At 43.4% G+C, this 27421-nt stretch overlaps 1 protein-coding gene, 1 long non-coding RNA gene and 1 other non-coding gene across 3 annotated transcripts in view; 1 reads left to right on the top strand and 2 right to left on the bottom strand.

Moving 5' to 3' along the window:
* The window catches only part of IGFBP7 (insulin like growth factor binding protein 7), a 76941-nt gene extending 72309 nt beyond the window's left edge, over positions 1-4632 (bottom strand). The window contains exon 1 of the mRNA XM_023192211.1: positions 4018-4632. Coding sequence (XP_023047979.1) covers positions 4018-4492 — 475 coding nt within the window. The 5' untranslated portion in view covers positions 4493-4632. The remainder of the gene's footprint in view (positions 1-4017) is intronic.
* LOC111526504 lies at positions 420-521 on the bottom strand. Its single transcript, XR_002726382.1, has one exon. It is a non-coding gene; the product is annotated as a small nucleolar RNA U13 (small nucleolar RNA).
* The window catches only part of LOC111526479, a 94042-nt gene continuing 70523 nt past the window's right edge, over positions 3903-27421 (top strand). The window contains exon 1 of the long non-coding RNA XR_002726374.1: positions 3903-4111. This is a non-coding gene — a long non-coding RNA (uncharacterized LOC111526479). The remainder of the gene's footprint in view (positions 4112-27421) is intronic.

Raw genomic sequence — 27421 nt, 5'->3', positions numbered from 1 at the left:
TAACGTTCATCGAATGCTTTCTATGGATAATATTCATGACATTTAATCTTCATGACAACCCTATGAGACAGATAATGGTTATAATCCCTGTCTTACAAGAGAGCAAGACCTTGAGCAGACAGGTCAAATAACTTGCTCAAGGCTATAGTTAGTAAGTGGTCAAGATTCACACCAAGGGAGTCTGGCTTGACAGCTCCTCATCTTAACTTCTCTGCTATACTGCCTCTTATATATGATACACAATACACGTGGAATAAATATTAGTTGAAACAATGGCTGGATGCATAGTCCTAGAAGAACAGATACATCATTTTGGGGTGGGGGAAAGTCAGAATACTTCACAGAGAAAGTGACAGAGCTGATCCTTGAAGGCTAGGTAAGAGCTCATTTTTCAAATTTTCATTATTTTTTTTCTTTCATGTCAGACAGGTAATGTGCCAATGTCATAAAAGGTTTGGGGTGACATACCTCACACATGTGTATGAACACTCAATCATCATGCTTATGAACTACAAAAGGATCACAGGTAAGAGTTCAAAGGATGGAAAGGAAGTGAAGGAGGGTGCGATTGTGGTCTGTGTGGAGGTGGGAGGTGTTGCAGGCAGAAGGCACAACATCTACAGAGGCATGAAAGCATAGAGACATATGTGCTGAAGTGTGAATAGCAGATATTTACTGTGGCTAGTGCATAAAGGAGGTTAGAGAGGTCAAAATAGAATGGAGTTATATCATGAAGGGCCTGTTATGTCCTGCTAGGTAGTTTGAACTTGGTCCTAAAGGTACTAAGAAGGGAGACCCTTAAGAGTGACATTCTGATTACAGAAGTGAAAATTAATTCTGAGGGAGAAAGGATGGTACCTAATGAGACCAAAGCTGCTGAAATGGGATTGCCAAAGAGCTCAGATTTAAAAGACTATGAACAACAGGTATAACCAGTAATTGGAATAAAGAAGTATCATGTTCTCTTCCAACTATGAAATTTTATTATATACTTAGCTTCTTTGTATCAACTTCTTTTAATTAAATGGAATCTTCAAATTCCCCCATCTGGTTACCTATGACTTCAGGGACCTCAATACAATCTAATGGCAGTAAATTCATAATGACAGTTCCAAGATTCGAAATTATTTGGTGATTATCTTTCAGACATATTTTCAAGCAGATCGCTTTGCCTTCTACCAGAGAGGTATGGAAAACAAGCAGACCAAGATCTCTTCCCAGGTGGGTAAGTGGTGATCTTACAAAAGGATGAAGACTGGGGCAAGCTCCAGGGCTCCAGGGCAAGTGCTCTGGGAGGTGAGTTTGTAACTTGTACAGATACTTTCTTAATCAGCAACATCAAATCTGTTTTGTACATTCCTGGTATATAGCACCTAGTACCGTGCTGACTCAAGTTAGCTGCTCAGTAAATGCATGTTAAATGGGACCAAAAGACCAGAAGGCAGATTGAATCACACCATTGTGGCTGAATCCCACAATGCTGCCCCTACCTGGCCCCTACTCAAGTTATACTCAAGCATAACTCAAGTTTCTTCTGAGAATAGAAAGGAACCTAGAGGTCTAGAGGAACCTAGACAATGCATTTCCTATTCTGTGCAATGCCCCAGTATGAAATGGCACAGAAGTAAATGGCAGTCTGTCCAGTTTGCTTTCTATGATTGTCAAAACCCATTCAGGTGTCAGAAGAAATATTTAGGGGACGCGATAGGGATCACTGTATGGTCTCTGCAGTGGAAAGGTTCTGCTGTGGGAAAGGCTTCCCATTCTCTTCTGCTGTCTTTGGCATTCTCCTATAAATTGTCTCTGCCATTTAGACCTCATCTCTCTCAATTTAGGATGAGAAGAAATGGCTAATTTAAGTCAAGGTTTCCAGTTTCAGACGCTGTTTTCTCAAACATTTCCCCAAATATAAAGAAAAGCCGGGCCGGAACCCTCAAAGGGTTTGCAGCGTGGAGACGCACTGAGCTGGGTGGACGTGGTAATGAGGTTATGAAACTGGTTCTATATGACGGTCTCAATATTTTATAATCAGACTGTGTGAGTGTTTGGAGATGTAAGTAGCAGATGAGAAAAAGGAATATTAAGTATAAACTAGAAATTGACAACACTTGAACAATCACCAAGCTAATCTTCTGCTCTGATAAAGCAAGTATCTGTCATTTTGAAAAAACTATGGAGAAAGTTCCCCACTGTAATGTTTATAGGAAAATCTCAATATTTGGAATAAATTCTTAAATAATGCACATTTATCTTTTCATGATGTGACTGACAAATGAGATCCAAAGTAACACGTAACTGTTTCTATTGGAAACATATGCAGATTATTTTGGATTGCAATTTTCTAAGTTTAAGGTGATGATACTATAAATATTTAATAGTGAGTTACACAATTTAAGGCTTTCAATAGTGAACTTGGAAATTGATGACATACAATCTATTAGTTTGTGGACTTTGCGGAAAAGCTCTAAAGAAAGAATTTGGAAATTCTGGAGAAAGTCTGAACTGTGTTAAAGAAGCAAGAGCTTCTGCCTCCTCTCCCTTTTCTACCTTGGCTGAGATCAGGAGCTGCCAACATTAAATGTCTGACTTTCCCTTGAAAATACTGCCAATGGAAAATGTTATTTCAGGCATTAGAGTTAAAATTTCTGTGTGTGTGTGTGTGTGTGTCTGTGTGTGTGTGTTTACAAGTCCAGACTTTATTTTCTTATTACTTTCTTTCTTTTTTTATTTTTGAGATGGAGTCTCTCTCTGTTGCCCAGGCTGGAGTATGATCTTGGCTCACTGTAATCTCCGCCTCCCAGATTCAAGCATTCTCCTGCCTCAGCCTCCTGAGTAGCTGGGATTACAGGTGTGCACCACCACACCCAGCTAATTTTTATATTTTTGTTTTTTAGTACAGATGGGGTTTCACCATGTTGGTCAGGCTGGTCTCAAACTCCTGACCTCGTGATCCGCCCACCTTGGCCTCCCAAAGTGCTGGGATTACAGGCATCAGTCACCACACCCGGCCTATTTTCAAGCTTGGACTTGCTTGGAATAAAATAAACAATCAAACATAATCTCAAAGACATTTCTGAACAGTGCATCCTGGGGACAAATTATGCAAAACAATACAAATCAAAGAAACAGGAAGGGAAAACAAAATGATCAGAAGGTTGACAACAAAGTGCATCACAAAAACTTTCTTCAAAGAGTTTGTATTTTATTTTTGCCCACAAATAATTAGCTAGATTACTGTCTGAGAACCTTTAATTTTTAGAAAGTGGACTATTTTCTTCAATACTAAGAAATCAGGGCTGAGCACGGTGGTTTATGCCTGTAATCCCAGCAGGCCGGGATTACTTGAGCTCAGGAGTTCGAGACCAGCCTTGGCAACATAGTGAAACTCCGTCTCTACAAAAAAAATACAAAAATTAACCAGGCGTGGTGGCACAGGCTTGTAGTCCCAGCTACTTGGGAGGCTGAGGCAGAAGGATCGCTTGAGTCCAGGAGGCAGAGGTTGCAGTGGGCCGAGATCATGCCACTGCACTCTACCCTGGGCGACAGAGCAAGATCCTGTCTTCAAAAAAAAAAATCTGTCTGTAAGTCCTTACTTTATATTTCATTGTCAAACTGCTTTCCCCCATCTCTTGACTTCACCTCTCTCTACATCTCCAAGCCAAGAAAGAAAATGACAAGAAAGGGACAGATGTTAGCACGAGTTGGCTGCGCTTTGGGTATGGGGAAGTCTGAGGTCTCGGAAAATCTTTTCTACGTATACACCCAGCCCTGTGAGTTCTCACTTTCTTGACGCACGCACCAAACTCTCAAAACCACCAAAAAAGAGAAGGGAGGGCGTCGCCCACCCCTCCTGGCATTCTGCAGTTGCCAACTCTTTCCCTCCCATCTGGCTCCTTGGATGCCCGCGGGGGAATCGAGGTGAATAGCACGGGGCGAGGCCGCCGCGGACGCCCCGTCGGATGTGCCCTTCTCTGGGCCGAGCGGGTCAGGGTTGGAGAGGGAAGCGCTCGTGCCCACCTTGCTCGCAGGTGCCCTTGCTGACCTGGGTGATGGCCTTCTCCCCGCGGCTCTCGGCCCTCTGGCTGGCGGCGCGCAGCTGGCAGCCGCTTGGGTAGGTGGTGCCATCGCTGCCGCACACCGGGTAGCGGCTCTTGCACACGCACACGCCGCTTACCCCCGGGCCGCCGGCTGCTGCCCCGGCTTTACCCTTCCGCCTCTTGCGGCTCTTCACGCACTCCATGCCCGGCGCGCAGTACCCCCTGCCGGCGCCGCCGCCCCCGCACGGCTCGCCCTCGCCGCGGGCGCACATCGGGCAGCAGCCGCACGCGTCGCGGGTCTCGCCCAGCAGGCAGCCCAGCGGGGGCAGGGGCGGGCAGGCGGCCGGCTCGCAGGGGCCGCAGGTGTCCGAAGAGGAGGAAGAGGAGAGGGGCAGGAGCAGGAGCAGCAGCCCGGCGGCGCCGAGGAGCAGGGCATGTAGCGACGGCCGCTCCATGGCAGGGTGCGGTGGCAGCTGCAAGGGCGCTAGTGAGCCGGGTCGGGACGGCCTGCGCCTTAAACCCGCCGCCCCGCCCGGCCCAGCAGCGGGAACCACACCCCCGGGCGGTGAGAGCGCGGGGGCCCCGCCCGTGCTGCCCTCCCGGGCCTGCGGGGCCTGCGCGCGCACTCCTGCTAGAGTGGGGGGGTGGGGGTGAGCGGTCACCCGGCGTGACCGGCCCATGGGCGCTCGGTCTCACGGCCGCTTCGCAGAGCTCACCCCGCCAGCTCCTCCTCGGTCCCCAGTCCTCTGCCCCGAGCCCTCAGGGATCGCCTCGCAGTGCGAGCGGCTCCTCCACTCTGTTTTCTCCCCGTTTCCGGTCAATATATTTAAACTTCTTAACAACCACGGCTTCCAGACGATCCAGGGTTTCATCTATTAAACTCTCCCTGGGCCTGAGACACCTGAGTGCTCATTACGCTGTGGTTTGGGAAGCTCTCTTAAGAACAAGCTGTTAAAAACCCCCACATGTGGATTTTTTAATCCCCGTTGGCCACAGGCCCGCTGTGGTCTTGGGTGTCAGGCACTAAAAGGACAAATGGAACCTCCTAACTGCCTGCACCTCCCTCCCCGCTTCGCCTCCCAGTGGCATTCAACAAAACTGTGCTTTTTTTTGTGCTGAGCCGTTTTCAGTGAGTTCTGGAATCCGTGAGAGCTGTGCCCTTGTTTTGAGTTCTTGCTGAACTGCTCGCCCTCCAGCAAGCCTCTGGGGAGAAGAGAAAGCAGCTGAGAGGAGCAGGGGTCCCAGCTCCTTCCTCGTTGGAGCTGCCACGGAGGCACCCAAAGCGTTCCCAGTCTTCACCAGCATTCCAGGAGGTTTTTGATATAAACGATGGACTCTTCCTCAGTCTTTCTGCGAAGTGCTCTGTAAACTCAACTTGAAAGCCTCTCTTCCCAGGAACATTGGCCTCTCCAATGCAGACATGGAAGTTGCTTTCACTTTTTAACTGAATGTGTAACACTGCAGCGTGCAATATTCTGCATGTCACATTGTGGTTCTTTTGTGTTCTTTTTTCTTAGCATAAATCCAGGGATTTACAGGGTTGCTGACTGAAAGCCAGCAGTTCAGTTCATAATCCTATCAGCAATGTAAAGAACTCATTCTCAACAGACTCTTACAAGGATAATTATTGCAAACTTTTTGAACATTAAGTGACCACAAAATCGGGGGGTGGAGAGGGGAGAAACGTCCTCCAATCCAGAAAAATCTAGCACTGCTTTTTGGCCTCTCCTTAGTGTATTATAGACAAGTGGAGCATTTTTTCCCCTCAAAGGTCATATGTTGACCTGACAGTTGTTTAAAAAACAATGAAAAATCTTTAGAGCAGAATTTTCCCAAATATTTTTGTCTTTTTTCCGTCCTAAGAGATGCAGTTTACATGACCCGTTTGTTTTCCTGAAAAGGAAACACATGCAGAGTTCACTTTGTTTTCTGTTGTATTTAATTTCTTTCTTTCTCTTCTTGCTTGCTTTCTTTTCTGTCTTCTTTCTTTCTTTCTTTCTTTTTTTTTTTTTTGATGAAGTCTCTCTGTGTTGCCTAGTCTGGAGTGCAGTGGTGAGATTTTGGCTCACTGCAACCTCTGCCTCGCGGCTTCAAACAATCCTTCTGCCTCAACCTTCCAAGTAGCTGGGATTACAAGCATGCACCATCATGCCCGGCTAATTTTTGTATTTTACTAGAGACAGGGTTTCAACATGTTGCCCAGGCTGGTCTCGAACTCCTGACCTCAAGTGATCCACCTGCCTCGGCCTCCGAAAGTGTTGGGATTAACAGGTGTGAGTTACCACCCCTGGCCCTGATTTCATTTAATTCACTGGTCAGGAGCCCCTAAATTGGTTCCATGATCTAGTATGACCATCTGTAATAGTTCTGGATTCTCCAGAAGCTTACTGTGAGACAAGGATTCCAGTGCAAGTAGGTCACATCAGGACACACAGATTGAGGGTTGGGGCAGGCAGGTGAGCAAGCAGGAAGGGAAGACAGCCAATAAATGTGCTTATCTCTGAAGCCCGAAGGAGCCCTCAGGCTCTACAAACTCTGTGTGTGTGTGTGTGTGTGTCTGTGTGTGTGTGTGTGTGTGTGTGTGTGTGTAGGGCATGCGGGTGGGCAGTGGCAGCAGCTGTACACTAAGAGCTGTCACCCACAGTGTGTGAAAGTCCTGCATCAGAGCCAACAGTGAGAATGCAAACATGTGCCACAGCAGAGTCCCTTTGAGGAACCTCCTCACTGCCCAGCAAGCAAAGAAAACAAGCAAGTTTCTGGTCACTGAAAGGGGAACCCGAGCTCTGTGACAGCGCCAGTCAAGGAGGACCTGAAAACAAGAAGAGATGTTAAAAAGAAGGCAGGTGAATGGAGCCTTTAAAGAGCAAGTTGACAACTCCACCCTTCCAATAACAGATATTGTCACCTGTCCAGCTTCAGTTTTAGAGAGGTGGAGAGGCTGGATGTGGAGATGGAGATACTTTTACTTCTTCCTGTTTAATTGGTGCCTTTCGTTTCTTTTTCTTGCATAATTGCCCTGGTTAGAACCTCCAGTATAATGTTGAATAGAAGAGGTGAGTGGACACCCTTGTCCCAGTGCTCAACTTAGAGGGAAAGTTGTTAGTTTTTCACCATTAAGTATGGTGTTAGCTGTGGGCATTTCATAGACAGTCTTACCAGGTTGAGGAAATTCCTTTCTATTCTGCTTATTGAGTGTTTTTATCATGAAGTGGTGTTGAATTTTCATTTCTTTTCTTTTTTTCGAGATGGAGTCTCGCTCTGTTGCCCAGGCTGGAGTGCAGTGGTGTGATCTCAGCTCACTGCAGCCTCCACCTCCCAGGTTCAAGCGATTCTCCTGCCTCAGCCTCCTGAGTAGCTAGGATTACAGGCGCATGCCACCACGCCCAGCTAATTTTTATATTTTTAGTAGAGACTGGGTTTCACCATGTTGGTCAGGCTGGTCTTGAACTCTTGACCTCGTCGTGATCCGCCCGCCTTGGCCTCCCAGAGTGCTGGGATTACAGGTGTGAGCCTTTATGCTTGACAGAGAGTAGATTTTAAAAGTTCTTGCCTCAAAAATGATAAGTATGTCAGGTAAAGGATATGCTAATTAGCTTAATCCAGTCATTCCACAATACATGCATATATCAAAACATCATGTACACTGTAAATATACACAATGTTTTGTCAATTAAAATTGTTTTTAAATGTTTAAAAAGAATCATTCCTGCTTTCTGACAGCACCCAATCCGTAGCAATCTCCTGCTTCCTTAGACCTTCCCCTAAATTACTCAACCAAAGTCCAAATCCTGTAACAGAATCTTTCTAACACCCCCTTACTGAGACCCCCATAGTTCCCTATGGTGTCTATCCTCCTTGCCACAGTGAGTGATAAACTCAACTTACTCAATACAGGTGCATTCCTGTGATCTTTGGCTGAAGGGCGCAAGATATATATGCCCCCCTCTCTTCTACACTACTTGAGCTCAATATTCCCCCAGCCCACAGGACACTCCCAAACCCATTGCCAATGGGTCCTTGTACCTGGTGGGCACCCTTCTTGGTGGAGTATCTCTAAGACTACTCAGTCTGGCAAGCTTCTTGATATCTGTGGGAAACCCATGGTGCTGTGCAGCCTGCCCCTGTGACGTCCCTCTGTGTCCAGTCAGCACAGGGCCAGACACCAACCTGCCTATTCAGGAGACATCTAATTGGACAATGGAATGCTTGTCTCTTTTTCTTGCAAACATCACAGATCTCTTGGCTCCATTACCCTTGTCTTCTTAGGAGTTGGGGGATAGGGATTAAGGGGAGGAAAAACCTTCTGCTGTCTCCAGTAGGCTATCACCCCAAGCCTGTTCATATGTGTGTGTGCGTGGGGGCCTGCAGGAATGGTGTGTGGGGCTTGTGGTGCTTGTGGTAGGGACATGTAGCATTGAGGAGCATTCTGGTTCAATTGTTTTTTTTTTTTTTGTGAGACAGTATCAGTTGTCTATACTTGGACTCTTGTGAGTGAAAGGGAGCAGTGTTCATGATTATGCTGGGACAATGGGCATAAATCAAGACTGTCCTGGACAATAGGGACATATCGTTACCCAAAATAGAGGTGAAGAAATGGACAAGAGATCTTAAAGAAGTTGAATATACAGGTCTTGTAAAGAAACTCACCGGAGGAAAGTCAAGAGAAACCCCAACATTTCTCCCATGGGAGACTAGGTGCCAGTCTCTGCCACAGCAGGTTTGTGTTGGGGGAAGAGGATGAGCTTGATTTTGGACTCGTTCTTTACAAATCAAGTCTGCCCTTTATGGACAGTTCTGGAGAGGAAGGAGTGGGGGCTCCCTAGTGATCATATCACATTGTATTGGAGACATTGCAGGGCATTTGGCTGAGAGTAAGCCCTTGAGGTAAAGTCTCTCAATGATAACATCTCACTGTGTAATAAAGGAAAGAAACTGATTTCTTATCAGTATTCTGCATCTCATCTCTTAAAAGAGGTACTGCCATGCAGGAAAATAGCTAATGATATAATTGAAAAGGCATTAATAGCCTGTAAAATTCAATATTAGAGACACAGAACTTGAAGGACTTGCTAGAGGTCATTTAAAGCCAGGTGACTCTGGATCCATTAGCCCTGATCCTAAGTCATCGGGGGCACAGAAATATCTGAAGAAACCCCAGAAATCATCAAGGAAGATTTTTTGTGTGGTCAGTCTTGTGTTCTGCTCTATTATTTAACTGCCTTTCACATCAGGAATATTTGAGGTAACGGAATAATAGCCAACTTCCAAATATACACAGTTGCAAAAAAATTTAGATTTTAAACTATGATCCTGACTATAATGCATATATCAAGAGAGGCTTTTAAACCCATCAGAGCCTCATTTCCTGTCTTAAAATTCACTCTTAACATGTTAACTTTGCATTAACACAGACTTTTACATTTACATTTCCTTGTAAAATAAATTAGAGAGCATTTCTTTTTGTGACAACAAGTAGAAAAAAATGTCTTTGGGTTATTCCATAATTAGGCTTCATCCTTCTTTTGTTATGGGGGAAATGATATGATCATTTGGTGGCAAATGATGCAGTGCCCCGTATTAATCTCCCAGTGGGCCAATTTCATAATTCACCTTGGCAAAGTAGACAAATAAAAAATAAAAATGTCTCCTCATCGTGGAAAGGAGCTTGGGAGAAAGTCAAATCAGGGAAATAAAATATTTTCAGTGGTTCCTTCACAGACTTCACTATGAATAAAACTTTGTGCCCAGGAAGGAGTTTCTTGGATGTTTTTGAATGTTTAGGAGGATATTTATCCTGAAAGCATTGATTCCTTTCCTTTTGAACAGATGATCAGCTGGGATGTTAAGATGTTAACAACGTTTATTTCACGGATGCTAGTTTTTAAATTTTGTTTTAGCTTGCTAAGATGTTAGAGTAACAACATTCCTTTCACTGATGCTGAAGATTCACCTTTTTAAGAAAGAGTCACTGATCATATGAATGACATAGATGTTGCTTTATCTGCCTTTGCAGTGCAGCTACCTGGCTGATGTCAGCCTCTTAGGTGAATAACAAGTGAATTTCAATATTGTCAAAGTCTATAGCTGTCAAGCTTCAGATCCAACTTCCTTAATGCTAACCCACTTCCCTCTGTAGTGTCTTCTCATAACAACTGCTTATTAATAATGCTTGCTTTAAAAGAGAAATGTGGATGTGTCACAATAGAGGAAATCCTGGAAAACTTTAAGTCCCTCTTCTTTTTGATTCTTGTTGAGTATATTCCCATGCCTTATTGAGAAGTAGCATTTTTAGGTCTTCCCTAAGGTTCAAAGGTTAAATATTTGTCCTCATGTTACATAAAATTGGGGCCTGGGAGACCATGTGACACAGTAGAGATGGTGATCGGCTTGAATGCCAAGGTCTTCAGTAGCACGGCAGGTTCCCTGTGACTTTCTTACAGCAGGGCAAGTGATTTGGGAATGAGATATTCAAGAGACAGGAGAGAAGATATAACTTCAAGAGGAAGGAATGAGTGTCTTTGGCCTGCAGTAAAATCTCTAGCATTCTGTGTGTGGTTCCTGGTTTCAGGAAGGAATGGGGCAGGTTAGTACACAGCTGAGGAGTGTAGTGGGGGCTTGCATGGCCTCAAAGGGTCAGAAGTAGACCCAACTAAAAGTCCTGTTATCCTGGTAGATCTTCATTGAGAGGTTTAGGAGGGGCTATGTGGTGGCAATGATGCCTGTGTAGGAAAACCTCCTATCTCTTTAGTCATTGAAATGAAAAGATGGACATCCAGAAGTTTAGGAAAATTGGCTTAATGCAAGAAAGCAACACTTTCCAGCTTAGTGTGCCTCTTGGAACTCATCTTGCTAAATCTTTTCGGGTCACATTCTTAATGTAATTCTATACCAGTTGTGCTTGCAAGAAGAGGATAATTGGGGACTGAATAGAAGCTATTCTCAGGCATAAGGCTGGGCGCAGTGGCTCACACCTGTAATCCCAGCACTTTGGGAGGCCAAGGCAGGTGGATCACCTGAGGTCAGGAGTTCGAGACCAGCTTTGTCAACATGGTGAAACCCTGTCTCTACTAAAAATACAAAAATTAGCCGGGTGTGGTGGCATGCACCTGTAGTCCCAGCTACATGAGAGGCTGAGGCAGGAGAATTGCTTGAACCCTGGAGTTGGAGATTGCGGCGAGCCGAGATGACACCATTGCACTCCAGCCTGGGAGACAGAGTGAGATTCTGTCTCAAAAAAATAAAAAAGCGTTCCTAGGTATAAATGTACCAAACCAATTCGAACACACAGAATTCTTAATCTGGGCCTCTTGCAGCAGCTCTGGTCAATCGAGGGTTTATACTCAGATAAATATCATTGACCTACCACCCCCCGTTTAATGAGAGGAATGCCAGACTTCTTATGATTCTTCATAAAGTCATTACCAACCTGCCCTCTGTGTGCCTCACTTGACCCCTGTCTTTGACCTCCTGATGTGCCAAGTTGAATGACTTTCCGTCTCCCAGAAAAGCTGTCCTCTTTAGATGTCTCACATGTGATTTCTTGTTTCTGGAGTTCCCTGGAAAGACTGAGCCTTTACCTCATCCCAAGCCTCTGTTTTCTTTAGGACTACAGTCTTGCCTCCTCTGCCCACTTCCCTCCTGGGAGTTGTCTTGCTATTGAGTTCCAGCCAAGTCTACAATCCTGTCTGACGCCACTCCTCTCTGCGTAGACGTCTGCTCAGTGTCTGCCCAGGAAGTGCAGCTCCCTCTCTCTGAGCCGCTCTGCGTTTGGTTGCTGTCTTGGACTGCTTTCACTTGTTCCTGTTGTATTCTCCACAAACATGTCAACATGCCAGGCTGAGCTCTCTTTCCCACTGCTGTAGCGGGCTCATCCCATAGAGCTTTATTCCTCCCAGTGAGCCCCTCGCATCCTAGGTTCAGGCCTTTCCCAGTCTATCTGGCCACCCATTGCCTTTGCCAAGCCCTTTCGTTTTTCTCTGAGGGCTTTTAGGGTAGGAGGAAAAATAAACTCTGTGACTGGATTCACTTGGAATTTGGCTGTCAGAGTCATGTTCTCTTCTTTTGGGGTCTATTTAAAAAGCATCCAGTGCCCATGGGAAGAAAAAACCCTTTCCAAAGGGCTAAGGCCATCTACTCTGACCCCTGGAGCATCCTTCCTCATCCTCCACATCTCAGGGCAGACACTGGTCTGTGCTGGAAGAGTCTTTCTAACCCTCAGGTCTCACAGAGGTCTCTCAATCCCCTCACTTAGTGCATTCTCCATTTTAGCTTTACTGCACTGTATATAACCACCAGATCTCAAGGACAATGACTAGCCTTAAAAACTGATTTACTATTGCTGTATCTCCAGCACTCAGCTCAATAGGTGCATGAGTCAATGAATGCATGAATGATTTCTCTGCACATCTTCCACTGATTAGCTCTCTGTTGCCTAAGACATCTCAGTTACCATTCATTCTTCAGACTTTGTTTTTTATTCCTTTCTTCTCTTATTCCAGTTTCTAGCACTTATTAGCTATATGACCTTGGGTAAGTTACTTAATCTCCTTGTGCCTCAGTTTTATCTGTAACATTGAGTAATAGTATTACCCATCTCATGAGGTTGTGGGGAGATTGAATGGAGCAGTGCTTGGTATATAACAAACCCTCAATAAATATGTTGATTGAATTATTTCCTGTGCTTTCCTGAATGTTTTTACAGGATTATTAACCAATGATTTTGTTAAAATTGACTAATAGAATAAAATAATTACTCCTTGCAACTTCCCTTGCTCTCTTGCTAAGTTGAGGAGAATTATATAGTTTTATTTTCCTTTTCCTTTGCTCCTCCACTTGATCCCTCCCATATTTTTGGAGGGACTCAGGCTTTTGGGTGGGGAGAGAGTGAGTAGTTCTCTTGGTTCCTCCTAGGACTGAATTACTTTGCAGGCAACACTTGGAATATTAGAGATACCTAATGTCGGACTTAAGTTTGAAAATCTTTCAATAGCTTTATAAGGTCAAAACAAACTTTTTAAAAACAACCCTATGTGAACGCTATCTGATAAAGTTAAAATGATGACTGAGAAAAAGTGGTGTCAACTTAAATAACAGAGACATGCCATCTAAAAGAAATAATATTTATTTGGGAACAGGCATTGCAATAGGAACACACGTGCCAATAGGAATACATGTGAACTATGTGTGTATTCAGGAAAGTAAAAGAAGACAATGGCTTTTAAAGGAAAATGAGAGGGTTGCATAGTTGTTTTGAGATAATTATCCTGGGTTATAAAGATCAATAACAAGGGTGGTGCCAGTTCAGGGTTGGACAAACCTGCTGGGCAGATGTCCTAGATTGTGATGGTCTTTGTGCAAGGCTGTGATTTTTGCAGAATCTTTGGTGATAGTTCCTGTTATTAGGCGTTTGTTGTGATAACCTTCTTTTCATGGCCTTCTCTGGCTTCTTTTGTTATGGTTTTTAACACAAGTGACTCAATTTTGATTCCATCAACTTTCATAGTGGAAACTTGTTTGTGTAGGGCTGGTCCTTCCAGCCCAACTTGCAAAGACTTTCAAGCTGGACCTCTGTGCGTCCGCTAACGGGGAGTCTGTGGGAGGATAGTACCTCTTGAAGAGTGCAGCCTCCTGTGTGCCCATGGGGTTCTTCATGGAGAGTTTCATGGTTGCTGCTTCAGGACTTCTTGAGATTTGGAAATTCTCCTTTCTTGTTCTTTTAAAATAAGCAATAAGTCAAAGGGTTTTTTGACTGCATTTTTTTTTATGTGACAGAGTCTTGCTATGTCACCTAGGCTAGAGTGTAATGGCACGATCTCAGCTCACTGCAACCTCCACCTCCTGGGGTTCAAGGGATTTCTCCTGCCTCAGCCTCCTGAGTAGCTGTTTACAGGTGCATGCCACCATATCTGGCTAATTTTTGTATTTTTAGTAGAAACGGAGTTTCATCATGTTGGCTACCCCGGTCTTGAACTCCTGACCTCATGATCCACCCACCCTGGCCTCCCAAAGTGCTGGGATTACGGGTGTCAGCCACTGCACCCAGCCTTGACTGCTTTTTAAATTCTCTATCTCAAAGAATAGTAAATAATATTTGAATACTAACCACACTAGTTTTAGCCCTGTGATGGTTAATTTTATGTGTCAACTTGATTGAGCTAAGAGATGCCAAGACAGCTGGTAAAGCACTATTTCTGGGTGTCTATAAGGCTGTTTCTGGAAGAGATTAGCATTTGTATGAGTAGACTGAGTACAGAAGATCTTTCTTGCTAATATGGGTGGGCATCATCCAGTCCCCTGAGGGATAAAATAGAACAAAGAGGCAGAGGAAAGGTGAATTCTCTTTTTCTCTGTCTTTGAGCTGGGATATCCATCTGGCCTTTGGACAATGGAGTGCCTAGTTCTTGGACCTTTGGACTCTGGGACTTAAACTGATTACTGCACCCCCTTCCCACCTGCTGTCCAACCTCTTCCAGGTTTTCATACCTTCTGCTTCAGTTTTGCCATCAGCTCCCTCCCCTGGTCCTCTGGTCTTTGGACTCTGACTACATTATGCCACCATTTTTTCTGGGTCTCTTGCTTGCAGACAGCATATCATGGAACTTCTTGGCCTCCATAATCATATGAGCCAATTGTCCTAATAAGCCAATTGTCCTCTCTGTCTCTATCTCTATCTCCATCTCTATCTCTCTCTTGTCTCCAACTGTATCTCTCCTATTGGTTCTATTTCTTTGGAGAATGCTGACTAATCCAAGCCCTCTGATGGTAAGATATACTTTTTTGTTTTTCAAAAGTAGTTCTGGTCCTTCACTTTAAAGGGCAAAGTGGACCTATGTCCACGTTGGTTCTGCTCACAAACAGGGGCTGATTCCAACGGGCTGGGATAGGGCTGTTTTATCCATCTTTATTATCTTCCATGGAGCAGAAGTGATAGCAGTTATCAATATCCAGTCTGCATTTAATCACCCCTTTTGAAGCAGGTTTATGGCAAGTCTGCCTTTGCTCTACAGGAACAACATTAAACAGCTGACTGGCCCAATTTTTTGGGAGATGAGTGTCTCTTAGGAATCTCACAAGCACTTCATGTTCTACCTGTTGCAGCATTTGTCTTTTTGGAGAAAATGTCTGCAGATTTCAATGTAACTTGCTTAATATTCATAGATTCTTACTAATTTTTCTTCCAGGAAAATAAAGTATTGTTAGTTTTATGGTGAGTATCAGGGAGGTTGTAGGAATTTGATCAAGCAGAACCATGATAAGAAAAGCCAACAGATGCTTTCGAAATTCCTTGTCATTCTGGCCGTAATAATGGAAGGAATGACAGTTTTATTAGTTTTCTGTTCTTGCTTAACAAATCACTACAAAGTTTGCAGCTTGTAGGCTTGACTGGGTTCTCTGCTTAGGTCGAAATGAGAATGTGGGCTGGGTTGGGCTTTTATTTGGTGGCTCTGGGGAAGAATTCATTTCTGAGATCATTCAGATTTTCAGCAGAATTCAGTTCCTTGTGGTTGTAGGACTGAGTTCCCTGCTTTCTTGCTGGATGTTGTTGGACAGCTCTCTGGTCCTCCTTGCACATGGCCCCTCCATCTTCGAAGCCAGCAATGGCATATTCAGTCTTTCTAGTGCTTCACATCTCTCTGACTTCCTCTTCTGCTGCTACCCAGAGAAAATTGTGCTTTCAAAGGGTTCATATGATTAGAGTAGACTTACTTGGATCATTTCCCTTTTGGTGAATTCAAAGTCTATTGATCAGTAATAATGTGATTATTTTTGCAAAATCTCTTTTGCCAGGTAATGTAACATAGTCACAGACATGATATCACATCCTATTCATAGTCCTGGAGATTAGGGCAGGAAATCTTGGGTGGTCAGTTTAGAGTTCTGCCCACCACAGTTGTCAAATATTGTTTTCTCAAATTAACTCTTTGCTGAAACTGAGCTCTAGGATTTCCCTTGCTTGTTTTTGTTTGCTTGTGAACCATACAGTTTGTTATCTATGCTGTATATCTTTTTTTTTTTTTTTTTTGAGAAAGAATCTCATTCTGTCACCAAGGCTAGGGTGTAGTGGCATGATCTTGGCTCATTCTAGTGCTCACCTCCTGGGCTCATGTGATCCTCCTGCCTCAGCCTCCCAAGGAGCTGGGACTACAGGCGTGCACCACCATGCCCAGCTAATTTTTTGTAGAGACCTGTTTTTGCCATGTTGCCCAGGCTGGTCTTGAACTCCTGAACTCAAGAAATTCACCCACCTCAGCCTCCCATAGTGCTGGGATTACAGGTGTGAGCCACCACACCCAGCCTATATCTTATCAATAAAATTTTATTCTCTGGCTCAAACAGGATGCCATTCTCCAGGGCACTTATTCCTGGGGTTCATCTATTGGTTTTAGACTTTGAAGTTTGGTGTCCTCCTTGCACTTGGCCCCTCCATCTTCAAAGCCAGCAATGGCATATTGAGTCTTTCTAGTGCTTCGGATCTCTCTGACGTCCTCTTCTGCCACTACCCAGAGAAAACTGTGCTTCAAAGGGTTCATGTGATTAGAGTAGGCTCACTTGGATAGTTTCCCTTTTGATTAACTCAAAGTCTATTGATCAGTAATGATTTAATTATTTTTACAAAATAGTTATTTTAAAATGGAGTTATTTTAATTTAACCAAAGCACCAAAGCACCATTTTTGCTTGGACCACACAAGGAGAGATATGAGAAGCAGAAAGCAGCAAACACAACCCTGGCTAGCCTCGAAACCTGTGTCTTTTAGTGTTACAAGTACCTATGGAATTGCCGCTGTATTCACAGACCAACAACTATCTCACTAAATAACTTCCCAAGCCTTGATTTAGCCATTATGAAAGGTGTTTTGATAAAGAACATCTGGTGTTGTTTTCAATTAAATATTACACCACTAAACTTTGATTAAAAACTGATTTAAAATTTTAATTGTCCCTCCTTTAGAAGATGGCAAAATGCAAAAAGGAAAAATGTCATTCATTTAAATTGTTTTCTTTCTCTTCTTTGTTGCTCTATTTTAACTGGATTCCCATTAATGACTGTTTAAAACCCACACAATTTTGGATGCAGTAAATCAAGATACATAAATAAGATTACCATACCAATACTGCTGTTCTCACTCTTTTACTATTGATACCTCATTTTGTTTTTATGCTTTAATTAAATTGAGTATATTTTATGTTTCAGTTTGCTTTAAAACAACTGCAGTGCATGTAATTGACACTATTTCATCCCTGATAGAAAGTGCTGAGTTGAATTAAACACACCAGTTCCGCTTCTCTTTACATTTAATCTGTGGCAAAACTAAGGCAGAAATAATATGAACTATATTTCTTCTCCAAGCTGCCATGATAGGTGAAAATAACTAACCATCTAATAATTACTAATAAGGACTGAAATGAAATCTTTATTGTTAGTGTAACTCTTATCTATATAAAAATAGATATTTAGTGGTATAAGCTAATTTTACTTAATAATTTTCCCCAAGTGGTATGTAACAAATGATAAACACATAATTACTATTCCATGTACTCCATATCAAGCATAAATCTTCAAGCACAGATTTTAATATATTTTTACTCAGGCTATCAGGTTTAGCCTAAGTATTTATAGTAGGGAAGTGATAGTATGCAATGTTCCTACAGAATAGGGATTGATGAACTTTTGTAAAGGGCCAGATAGTAGATATTTTCAACTTTGTGTGGGCCATATTATCTCACAATTACATAACCCAGCTGTTACAATATGAATGCAGCCATGGACAATATGTGAACAAATGAGTATAGCTGTGTTCCATAAAACTTTATTTACAAAAACTGGTGGTGGGCCAGGTTTGACCTGTGGGCTATGGTTTAATAGGTTGACCCTTATTATCGACGATAATGACCAAGTGCTAGCTAATGTTCACTGCTGAGAAAAATCAATAGGTCAATTCATGAATTAGGGTCCTGCATATACTTTTGTTATCATAGGTATTTTGTTTTTGTTTGTCTTGCAATAGTTTGTCTTAATTTAATCTGTTGATTCCCATGTGGGAATTTCCTCCGCAATCTTGTATTTTAAAATAGGGACCTACACTCATCAACATTTCCGCAAGTCTAAATTAAGTCATCAAATAATTACCATGATTAAAATTAGCTATCTTCTCTTCTGCAGTGCTTCAGGCAACAACTGTAACATGTTTATCTTACACAAACTTGGCTTAAGTCAGGCCAGACTTTGCAAGCTCTTGGCTTCATACCATTTGATATGATTTTTCTCTGTGTCCCCACCCAAATTTCATCTCGAGTTGTGATCCTTGGTGTTGGAGGAGGGGTCTTGTGGGAAGTGATTGGATCATGGGAGCAGATTCCCCTCATGCTGTTCTTGTGATAGTGAGTTCTCACGAGCTGATGGTATAAAAGTATGTGGCACTTACCCTTTTGCTGTCTCCTACCACCATGTGAAGGTGTTTGCTTCCTCTTCCACTTTGATTGTAAGTTTCCTGAGGCTCCCAGTCATGCTTCCTGTGAAGCCCGAGGAATTGTGAGTCAATTAAACCTCTTTTCTTTATAAATTACCCAGTCTCAGGTAGTTCTTTATAGCAGTGTGAAAATGGAATAACAAACCACTAAATTTTTGTTTTAATAGAGAGAGACAGGGTCTCACTCTGTTGCCCAGGCTGGAGTGCAGTGGTGCCATCATCACTCACTGCAGCCTTGAACTCCTGAGCTGAGGTGATTCTCCCACATCAGCCTTCCAAGTGGCTGTGACTGCAGGTATGCACCATGATACCTGGCTAATTTTAAAATTTTTTGTAGAGATGGGGTCTCTCTATGTTGCCCAGGCTGGTCTTGAACTCCTAGCCTCAGTGACCTTGGCCTCCCAAAGTGTGAAGATTACAGGTATGAATTACAGTGCCAGGCCCCATTATATTTTAGATATCATTTTGGTTTTGGGAGGCAAGAGGGTCAAGTACAGTGATATGATTTGGCTGTGTTTCCACCCAAATGTCACCTTGAATTGTAATAATCCCCACGTGTCAAGGGTGGAGGCAGGTGAAGATCACGGAATCATGGGTGTGGTTTCTCTTATATTGTTCTCATGTTAGTGAATAAGTCTCATGAGATCTGATGGTTTTATAAATGGGAGTTCCCCTGCACAAGCTCTCTTGCCTGCCACCATCTAAGATGCGCCTTTGCTTCTCCTTTATCTTCTGCCATGATTGTGAGGACTTCTCAGCTACACTGAACTGTGAATTCACTAAATCTCTTTTCTTTATAAATTACCCAGTCTCAGGTATGTCTTTATTAGCAGCACGAGAACAAACTAATACAGTAATTGGTACTGGTAGAGTGGGGTGCTGCTGTAAAGATACCTGAAAATGTGGAAGTGACTTTGGAACTGGGTAACAGGCAGAGATTGGAACAATTTGGAGGGCTCAGAAGAGGATAGGAATATGTGGGAAAGTTTTAAACTTCCTAGAGACTATTGAATGGTTTTGACTAAAATGCTGATAGTGATATGGACAATGAAGTCCAGGTTGAGGTGGTCTCAGATGGAGATGACAAACTTGTTGGGAACTGGAACAAAGGTGACTCTTGCCATGTTTTAACAAGAGACTGGTGACATTTTGCCCCTACCCTAGAGATTTGTGGAACTTTGAATTTGAAAGAGACGATTTAGGGGATCTGGCAGATGAAATTTCTAAGCAGCAAAGTGTTCAAGAGGTGACTTGGGTGCTGTTAAAAGCATTCAGCTTTATGTATTCACAAAGATATGGTTTGGAATTGGAACTTACGTTTAAAAGGGAAGAAGAGCAGAAAATTTGCAGCCTAATGATGTGGTAGAAAAGAAAAACTCATTTTCTGAGGAGAAATTCAAGCTGGCTCTAGAAGTATGCATAAGTAATGCAGAGCTAAATGTTAATCGCTAAGACAATGGGGAAAATGTCTCCAGGAGACGTCAGAGGTATTCATGGCAGCCCCTCCCATCACAGGCCCAGAGGCTAAGGAGGTAAAAATGGTTTCTTGGGCTGGGCCCAGTGCCTTGCTGCTTTGTGCAGTCTTGGGACTTGGTGCCCTATATCCCAGCCATGGCTAAAAGGGGCCACCGTAAAGGTCAGTCTGCTGCTTTAGCAGGTGCAAGTCCCAAGCTTTGGTGGCTTACATGTGGTATTGGGCCTGTGGGTGCACAGAAGTCAAGAATTGAGGTTTGAGAACCTCTGCCTGAATTTCAGAGGATGTATGGAAATGCTTGAATGTCCAGGCAGAGGTGTGCTGCAAGGGCAGAGCCCTCATATAGAACCTCTGCTAGGGCAGTGCAGAAAGGAAATATGGGGTGCAAGCTCCCACACAGAGTCCCCACTGGGGCACTGCCTAGTGGAGCTGTAAGAAGAGAGCCACCATTCTCCAGATGCCAGAATGGTAGATACATTGACAGTTTGCACTGTGTGCCTGAAAAAGCCACAGACACTCAATGCCAGCCCGTGAAAGCAGCCAGGAGCGGGGCTGTACCCCACAAAGCCACAGGGGAAAAGCTGCTCAAGACCATGAGAACCCACCTTTTGCATTGGTGTGACCTGGATGTGAGAGATGGAGTCAAAGGAGATCATTCTGGAGCTTTAATATTTAACTGCCCTGCTGGATTTCTGACTTGCATGGGGCCTGTAGCCCCTTAATTTTGGCAAAATTCTCCCATTTGGAATGGGTGCATTTATCCAATGCCTGTACCCAAATTGTTTCTAGGAAGTACCTTACTTGCTTTTGATTTTACAGTCTCCTGGGTGGAAGGGACTTGCCTTATCTCAGATGGGACTTTGGACTGTGGACTTCTGAGTTAATGCTGAAATGAGTTAAGGCTCTGGGGGACTGTTGGGAAGGCATGATTGGTTTTGAAATGTGAGGCCATGAGATTTTGGAGGGGCCAGGGGCGGAATGATATGGTTTGGCTCTGTGTCCGCCCCAAAATCTTACCTTGAATTGTCAAGAGGAGGCCCAGGTGGAGATAATTGAATCATGGGGGTAGTTTCCCTTATACTGTTCTCATGGTAGTGAATAAGTTTCATGAGATCTGATGGTTTTATAAATGGGAGTTCCCTTGCACAAGCTCTCTTGACTGCTACCATGTAAAATGTGCCTTTGCTTCTCCTTTGTCTTCTGCCATGATCGTGAGGCCTTCCCAGCCATGCTGAACTGTGAGTCCAATAAACCTCTTTCCTTTATAAATTACCAAGTCTTGGGTATGTCTTTATTAGCAGCATGAGAACAGACTAATAAATACAGTGAGAAAGTCAAGAAGCATTTCTTTAATGGACTTTGAAAACTGGATACTATGATTTTGCTAATAAGCAGGAAAGATGTATTTCTTTTTTTTTTTTTGTGCATGATGGTGGTTTTCCATATACAAAATGTACTATATGCCTGTCCCACATTCATGTCATATTCCCATAGTGACTTTGCCACCCATAGTTTTCTATAGGTGCAGTATTTGTATTCAAGAACAGTTACTGACTTCCACATCAATTGCTTTGTAGCAGAATAGCTGCCTCCTGGTCTATAGTGGCTGACATGAATTCACTTTTTAAGGGGCTATTGCCTCAATAAAAAGTTAGAATCTGGAGATGTTGATTTTCAGAGGAGTGTACACCTGGCCTCCAAACAACTTTCATCATATGAATAGGCTGAGGTGGCTTACACAAAAACAAAAAAAAAGGACCTCTTTTTCTTAAAGCACTAATATTTTGTTGTGTAGGTAACATTGCCTTACATGTTTAAAACATATTGTTTTATTAACATATATGTTAATAATCACATGCAGTAGGAATTATTGGCACTTTACTTGCACAGAAAGGAAGGCTTAGGTGGTAAATGATGGCAAAGGTGGTAAATGATGGAGTTGGGATTCCTGCTTAGGCCTCTTTGGAACCAAAGCTCTTATCTGTCTTTCTCTTATGATACTTTTTATTTTTCAGGAGATAGGGTCTTGCTCTGTTGTCCAGGCTGGAGTGCAGTGGCACAATCATAGCTCACAGTATCCTTGAATTCCTGGGCTCAAGCTATCCTTCTGTTTCAGCCTCTTGTGTAGCTAGGACTGCAGATATGTGCCACCCACCTGATGGGATCTTGCTATGTTGCCCAGGCTGGTCTCAAACTCTGAGCCTCAAGTGATCTTCCTGCTTCTGACTCCCAAAATGCTGGGATTACAGGTGTGAGCCATCATGCCCAGACAGCTATATGTTCTGATACAGCTCAAAGCCAGTGGTTCTCAAAGCCTGGGCCCCATCCTGGAGTAATTTATGTACAATGTCTAGGGCAGGATCTGGATGTGGAGATATATTTATAGATTTTATTTTTTAGATCAGTTTTAAGTTCTCAGCAAGATTGAGCAGAAAGTACAGAGAGTTCTTATATACCCTCTTCCCCACACAGGCATTAGCCTCCCCTGCATCTGTAGAAAGCTATGAGTGGCAAAGGCACTATGACTATGGGAATATGACATGAGTGTGGGCCAGGCATATATTACATTTTTCATCCCCCGGCAAAGTGGTACATTTGTTAGAATTGATGAACCTCCATCGACACATCATTATCACTCAGAGTCCATAGTTTACATTAGGGTCCACTCTTGGTGTTTTACATTCTATGGGCTTAGGAAAATATATAATGACATGTATCCACTATTATAGTATCATACAAACTCTTTCCACTGCTCTAAAAATGCCCTGTGCTTGCTTATTTATCTTTTCTTCCCCACTAACCCTTGGCAACTGCTAATCCGTTTTGCTGTCTCCATAGTTTTTCCTTTTCCTGAATATTACAGAGTTGGAATCATAGCATATGTACCTTTACAGGTTGGCTTCTTTCAGTTAGCAGTATGCATTTAAGGTTTCTCCCAGGATGTGGAGAGTTTTAAAAAGCACCCCAGGGAATGTTAACATGCAGCCAATTTTGAGAACCCCTGGTCTCAGGGGTAAAATCTAGAAACAGCCAGCATTTAGGTAAAGACTGGGCTTCTCCTTGCTGCTGAGAGGGCAAAGTTGATCTTCATCACCCTTGCTGTGTTTCCTCATGTTGCTGTGCTGCCCAGTGGCCTTCGTCAGGAAGTCATATGCCCTCGCTAGGCACACAGCTCATCGTGACCTCTTGTACCTGGAATGGGTGTCAGATTCTGGCCCCATCGTATTGTAAATAAATCTCTGGGTTATCCCTGTTAAGGATCTTTGGGTGGCATTTTATTATCTGATTCTTACCTTTCTCTTGCAAAGAAGCCTGGAGCAAGTACTTAGCAGAGGTTGAACCAAGGTGTTTCTGACTTTGGGAAAAGGAATGGTTAATTTAGAATGACAGATTCTGGGAATGAGATGAAATCTGAGTTGAATTCTGAAATAAGGCTATAATATCTATAGCATGACAGTGGGGTTCGGCCATTTTGGATGAGACTTTCTGGAAAGGAGGGAACAGTTTGAGACAAGGTCTGAAGCAGGGAAGACAGAGTGACTTAACAAAAATGTGAGTGCCTATCAGAGCCAGGGGTTTTGAGTAGCCCACAGGAATGGGGTAGTGATGTGTTGCACATGCCCTTATGGGAGATAACTCTGCAAAGGCTGGTGAGTCTTCTCTTAGGCATGTCTTAGTGTCTTCTTCACCTGTAGATCCCTGGAGACTCACCACCTCTCATAACCTTTGGAAAGGGTAGCTTCTGACTCTTCTTCCTTGACATGGCAGATTGGACCAAGGCTGAATACTAGAACTAAAAACACTAGTTCTAGCTGTGCTTTTAGTTCTAGCATCCACCTTTGGCCCAATTTCTATATTTAGAAAAACTAAAAGTATCTAGAGTGATTTTAGTTTTAGCATTCAGCCTTGGTTCAATTTCTATATTTATTGATTCAGATGCCCAGGGGAGATCATCTAGCTGGCAAGAGAACCAATCAGATGGTCTCACATGAGCATCTGAACCAACAAATATACAAATTTCATAGTACAGAGTCCTGAATGTGAACCATCATGCATTTAATAAGTGCTGATTATCTGCCTCATGCTTTTCTAGGGCCTATTGATACAGGGATGTACAAGGCAAAGTCCTTCTTTCACAGATATTAGGTTTAAATGGGAAAATGAACAAGTAAATAAATAAGAAAATGTCAGATCATAACAAAGGCAATGGATGAAACAGGGTCTTCTGACAGAGTATAATCGGGAGAAACAGATGTCATCAAATGGTGAGCTTGGGGGGAGATCAGAGAAGACCCTTGAAAGAAGGTGACAGGGGTTAATAGATATGGAGGCCAAGGCAAAAATTAGGAAAAGAGTTGACTAGAGCATGTGTGTCCCATGGAAAAACTAGAGATGGGGGTAGCTATGTGGTCCCTCAGAGATTTAGGGAGCCACAGGTGATTCCTGGTTAATTTTTGGTTCCTTTGAGCCATTTCCTCTCTTGCTTTCTTTTAATAACATCTCTACACACACACACACACGCACACACACCCTCTCTTGAGCTAGTTTAAGTGGATCTTGCATCTTGCATGCCAGAGTGCTTAAAAACAGGGATAAATTGAGGAACATTCTGAATGGTAGTCTGTGGTTTTGGACTTAGTTCTGTCTCAGAAAGGGCTTTTGAGCACTATAGAGTGTCTTTATGCACTGGTGTCAGGGAAAACACATTCCTTTTTTGAGGATGGAAAGCTACTGATTGTACTGAAGCTTGCATTCCTCTGCCAACTGCTGGAACAGGAAAAACAACCATCATCCTGACTGCCAGCAGTCTGGCCAGACACCACCTGTTCTCAGTGCCTGTGTGGGGTGTTTAGCTTAGCTAGGCCGCTCCAACAGCACCTGGGATGCAAAAACATCCTGAATTACTCCAAACACCACAGCAGGGCTGTTTAAACAGCACAACATTCAGGAAATAGTCATTATCTCCACACCTCCTGCATTCAATGGGATGGATTATTGGATGAGCTTCAGAGGGCAGCTCCAGGGAGTGCCAAGTCCTCCCGGACCAGATCTCCCATCCGTATGAATGTGCCATTGGTGGGCCAATGCGGCTGGGCTTCTCAGGTTATTGGAGAGGAAGTTGGGCTTGATTCTCTCTGCCTGTGTGGAGTCCTTTCTGTATACCAAATGAACTGTCAGCATCAGCACAAAAAATGGGTGCAGACTTGTGCAGGGAAGAGGAAGACTGCTGCTGTTGCACATATTTTCTATAGGGAGCATTTTGGACCATTAAAAGGGGAAAAATGTGAAGGTGGGTGAGCGAGCCTCATCTATCTCATTTGCCTTGGGATAGAGAAAGGATGTACTGGTAGCCATCGGTCAGTGTCTTCCTTCCCTTCATTTGCCCCCCTTTCCCCCCATATTGGCAGGAGTCCAAAGCAAACCATTGATGTTATAATTTCTGTTCTTTTACATTTGCTGAGGGGTGCTTTACTTCCAACTATGTGGTCAGTTTTGGAATAGGTGTGATGTGGTGCTGAGAAGAATGTATATTCTGTTGATTTGGGGTGGAGAGTTCTGTAGATGTCTATTAGGTCCGCTTGGTGCAGAGCTGAATTCAATTCCTGAATATCCGTGTTAACTTTCTGTCTCGTTGATCTGTCTAATGTTGACAGTGGGGTTTAAAGTCTCCCATTATTATTGTATGGGATTCTAAGTCTCTTTTTAAGTCTCTAAGGACTTGCTTTATAAATCTGGGTGCTCCTGTATTGGGTGCATACCTATTTAGAATAGTTAGCTCTTCCTGTTGAATTGATCTCTTTACCATTATGTAATGGCCTTCTTTGTCTCTTTTGATCTTTGTTGGTTTAAAGTCTGTTTTATCAGAGACTAGGATTGCAACCCCTGCCTTTTTTTGTTTTCCATTTACTTGGTAGATCTTCCTCCATCCCTTTATTTTGAGCCTGTGTGTGTCTCTGCATGTGAGATGGGTCTCCTGAATACAGCACACTGATGAGTCCTGACTCTGACTCTTTATCCAATTTACCAGTCTGTGTCTTTTAATTGGAGCATTTAGCCCATTTACATTTAAGGTTAATATTGTTATGTGTGAATTTGATCCTATCATTATGATGTTAGCTGGTTATTTTGCTTGCTAGTTGATGCAGTTTCTTCCTAGCATCAATGGTCTTTACATTTTGGCATGTTTTTGCAGTGGCTGGTACCAGTTGTTTCTTTCCATGTTTAGTGCTTCCTTCAGGAGCTCTTGTAGGGCAGGCCTGGTGGTGACAAAATCTCTAAGCATTTGCTTGTCTGTAAAGGATTTTACTTCTCCTTCACTTATGAAACTTAGTTTGGCTGGATATGAAATTCTGGGTTGAAAATTCTTTTCTTTAAGAATGTTGAATATTGGCCCCCACTCTCTTCTGGCTTGTAGAGTTTCTGCTGAGAGGTCTGCTGTTAGTCTGATGGGCTTCCCTTTGTTTGTAACCCGACCTTTCTCTCTGGCTGCCCTTAACATTTTTCCTTCATTTCAACTTTGGTGAATCTGACAATTGTGTGTCTGGGAGTTGCTCTTCTTGAGGAGTATCTTTGTGGCGTTCTCTGTATTTCCTCAATTTGAATGTTGGCCTGCCTTACTAGATTGGGGAAGTTCTCCTGGATAATATCCTGCAGAGTGTTTTCTAACTTGGTTCCATTCTCCTCGTCACTTTAAGATACACCAATCAGACGTAGATTTGGTCTTTTCACATAGTCCCATATTTCTTGGAGGCTTTGTTCATTTCTTTTTACTCTTTTTTCTCTACACTTCTCTTCTCGCTTCATTTCATTCATTTGATCTTCAATCATTGATACTCTTTCTTCCAGTTGATTGAATAGGTTACTGAAGCTTGTGCATTTGTCACGTAGTTCTCCTGCCATGGCTACTCGGGGGTCAGGGACCCACTTGAACAGGCAGTCTGTCTGTTCTCAGATCTCAAACTTCATGCTGGGAGAACCACTACTCTCTTCAAAGCTGTCAGACAGGGACATTTAAATCTGCAGAGGTTTCTGCTGCCTTTTGTTTGGCTATGCCCTGTCCCTAGAGGTGGAGTCTACAGAGGCAGGCAGGCCTCCTTGAACTGTGGTGGGCTTCACCCAGTTCGAGCTTCCCGGCTCTTTGTTTACCTACTCAAGCCTCAGCAATGGCAGGCGCCCCTCCCTCAGCCTCTCTGCCGCCTTGCAGTTAGATCTCAGACAGCTGTGCTAGCTATGAGGGAGGCTCTGTGGGCCTGGGACCCTCGAGTGGGATATAATCTCCTGGTGTGCTGTTCACTAAGACTCTTGGAAAGGCACAGCGTTAGGGTGGGAGTGATCTGATTTTCCAGGTGCTGTGGGGTCCCTTGGCTAGGAAAGGGAATTCCCTTACCCCTTGTGCTTCCCTGGTGAGGCGATGCCTTGCCCTGCTTCGGCTCTCGTTCAG

This window comes from Piliocolobus tephrosceles, chromosome 3, assembly GCF_002776525.5.
Source record: "Piliocolobus tephrosceles isolate RC106 chromosome 3, ASM277652v3, whole genome shotgun sequence".
In the NCBI taxonomy this organism is placed as follows: domain Eukaryota; kingdom Metazoa; phylum Chordata; class Mammalia; order Primates; family Cercopithecidae; genus Piliocolobus; species Piliocolobus tephrosceles.
Note: the sequence above shows the minus strand (reverse complement) of the source record. Positions and strands in the feature narration are given on the sequence as shown.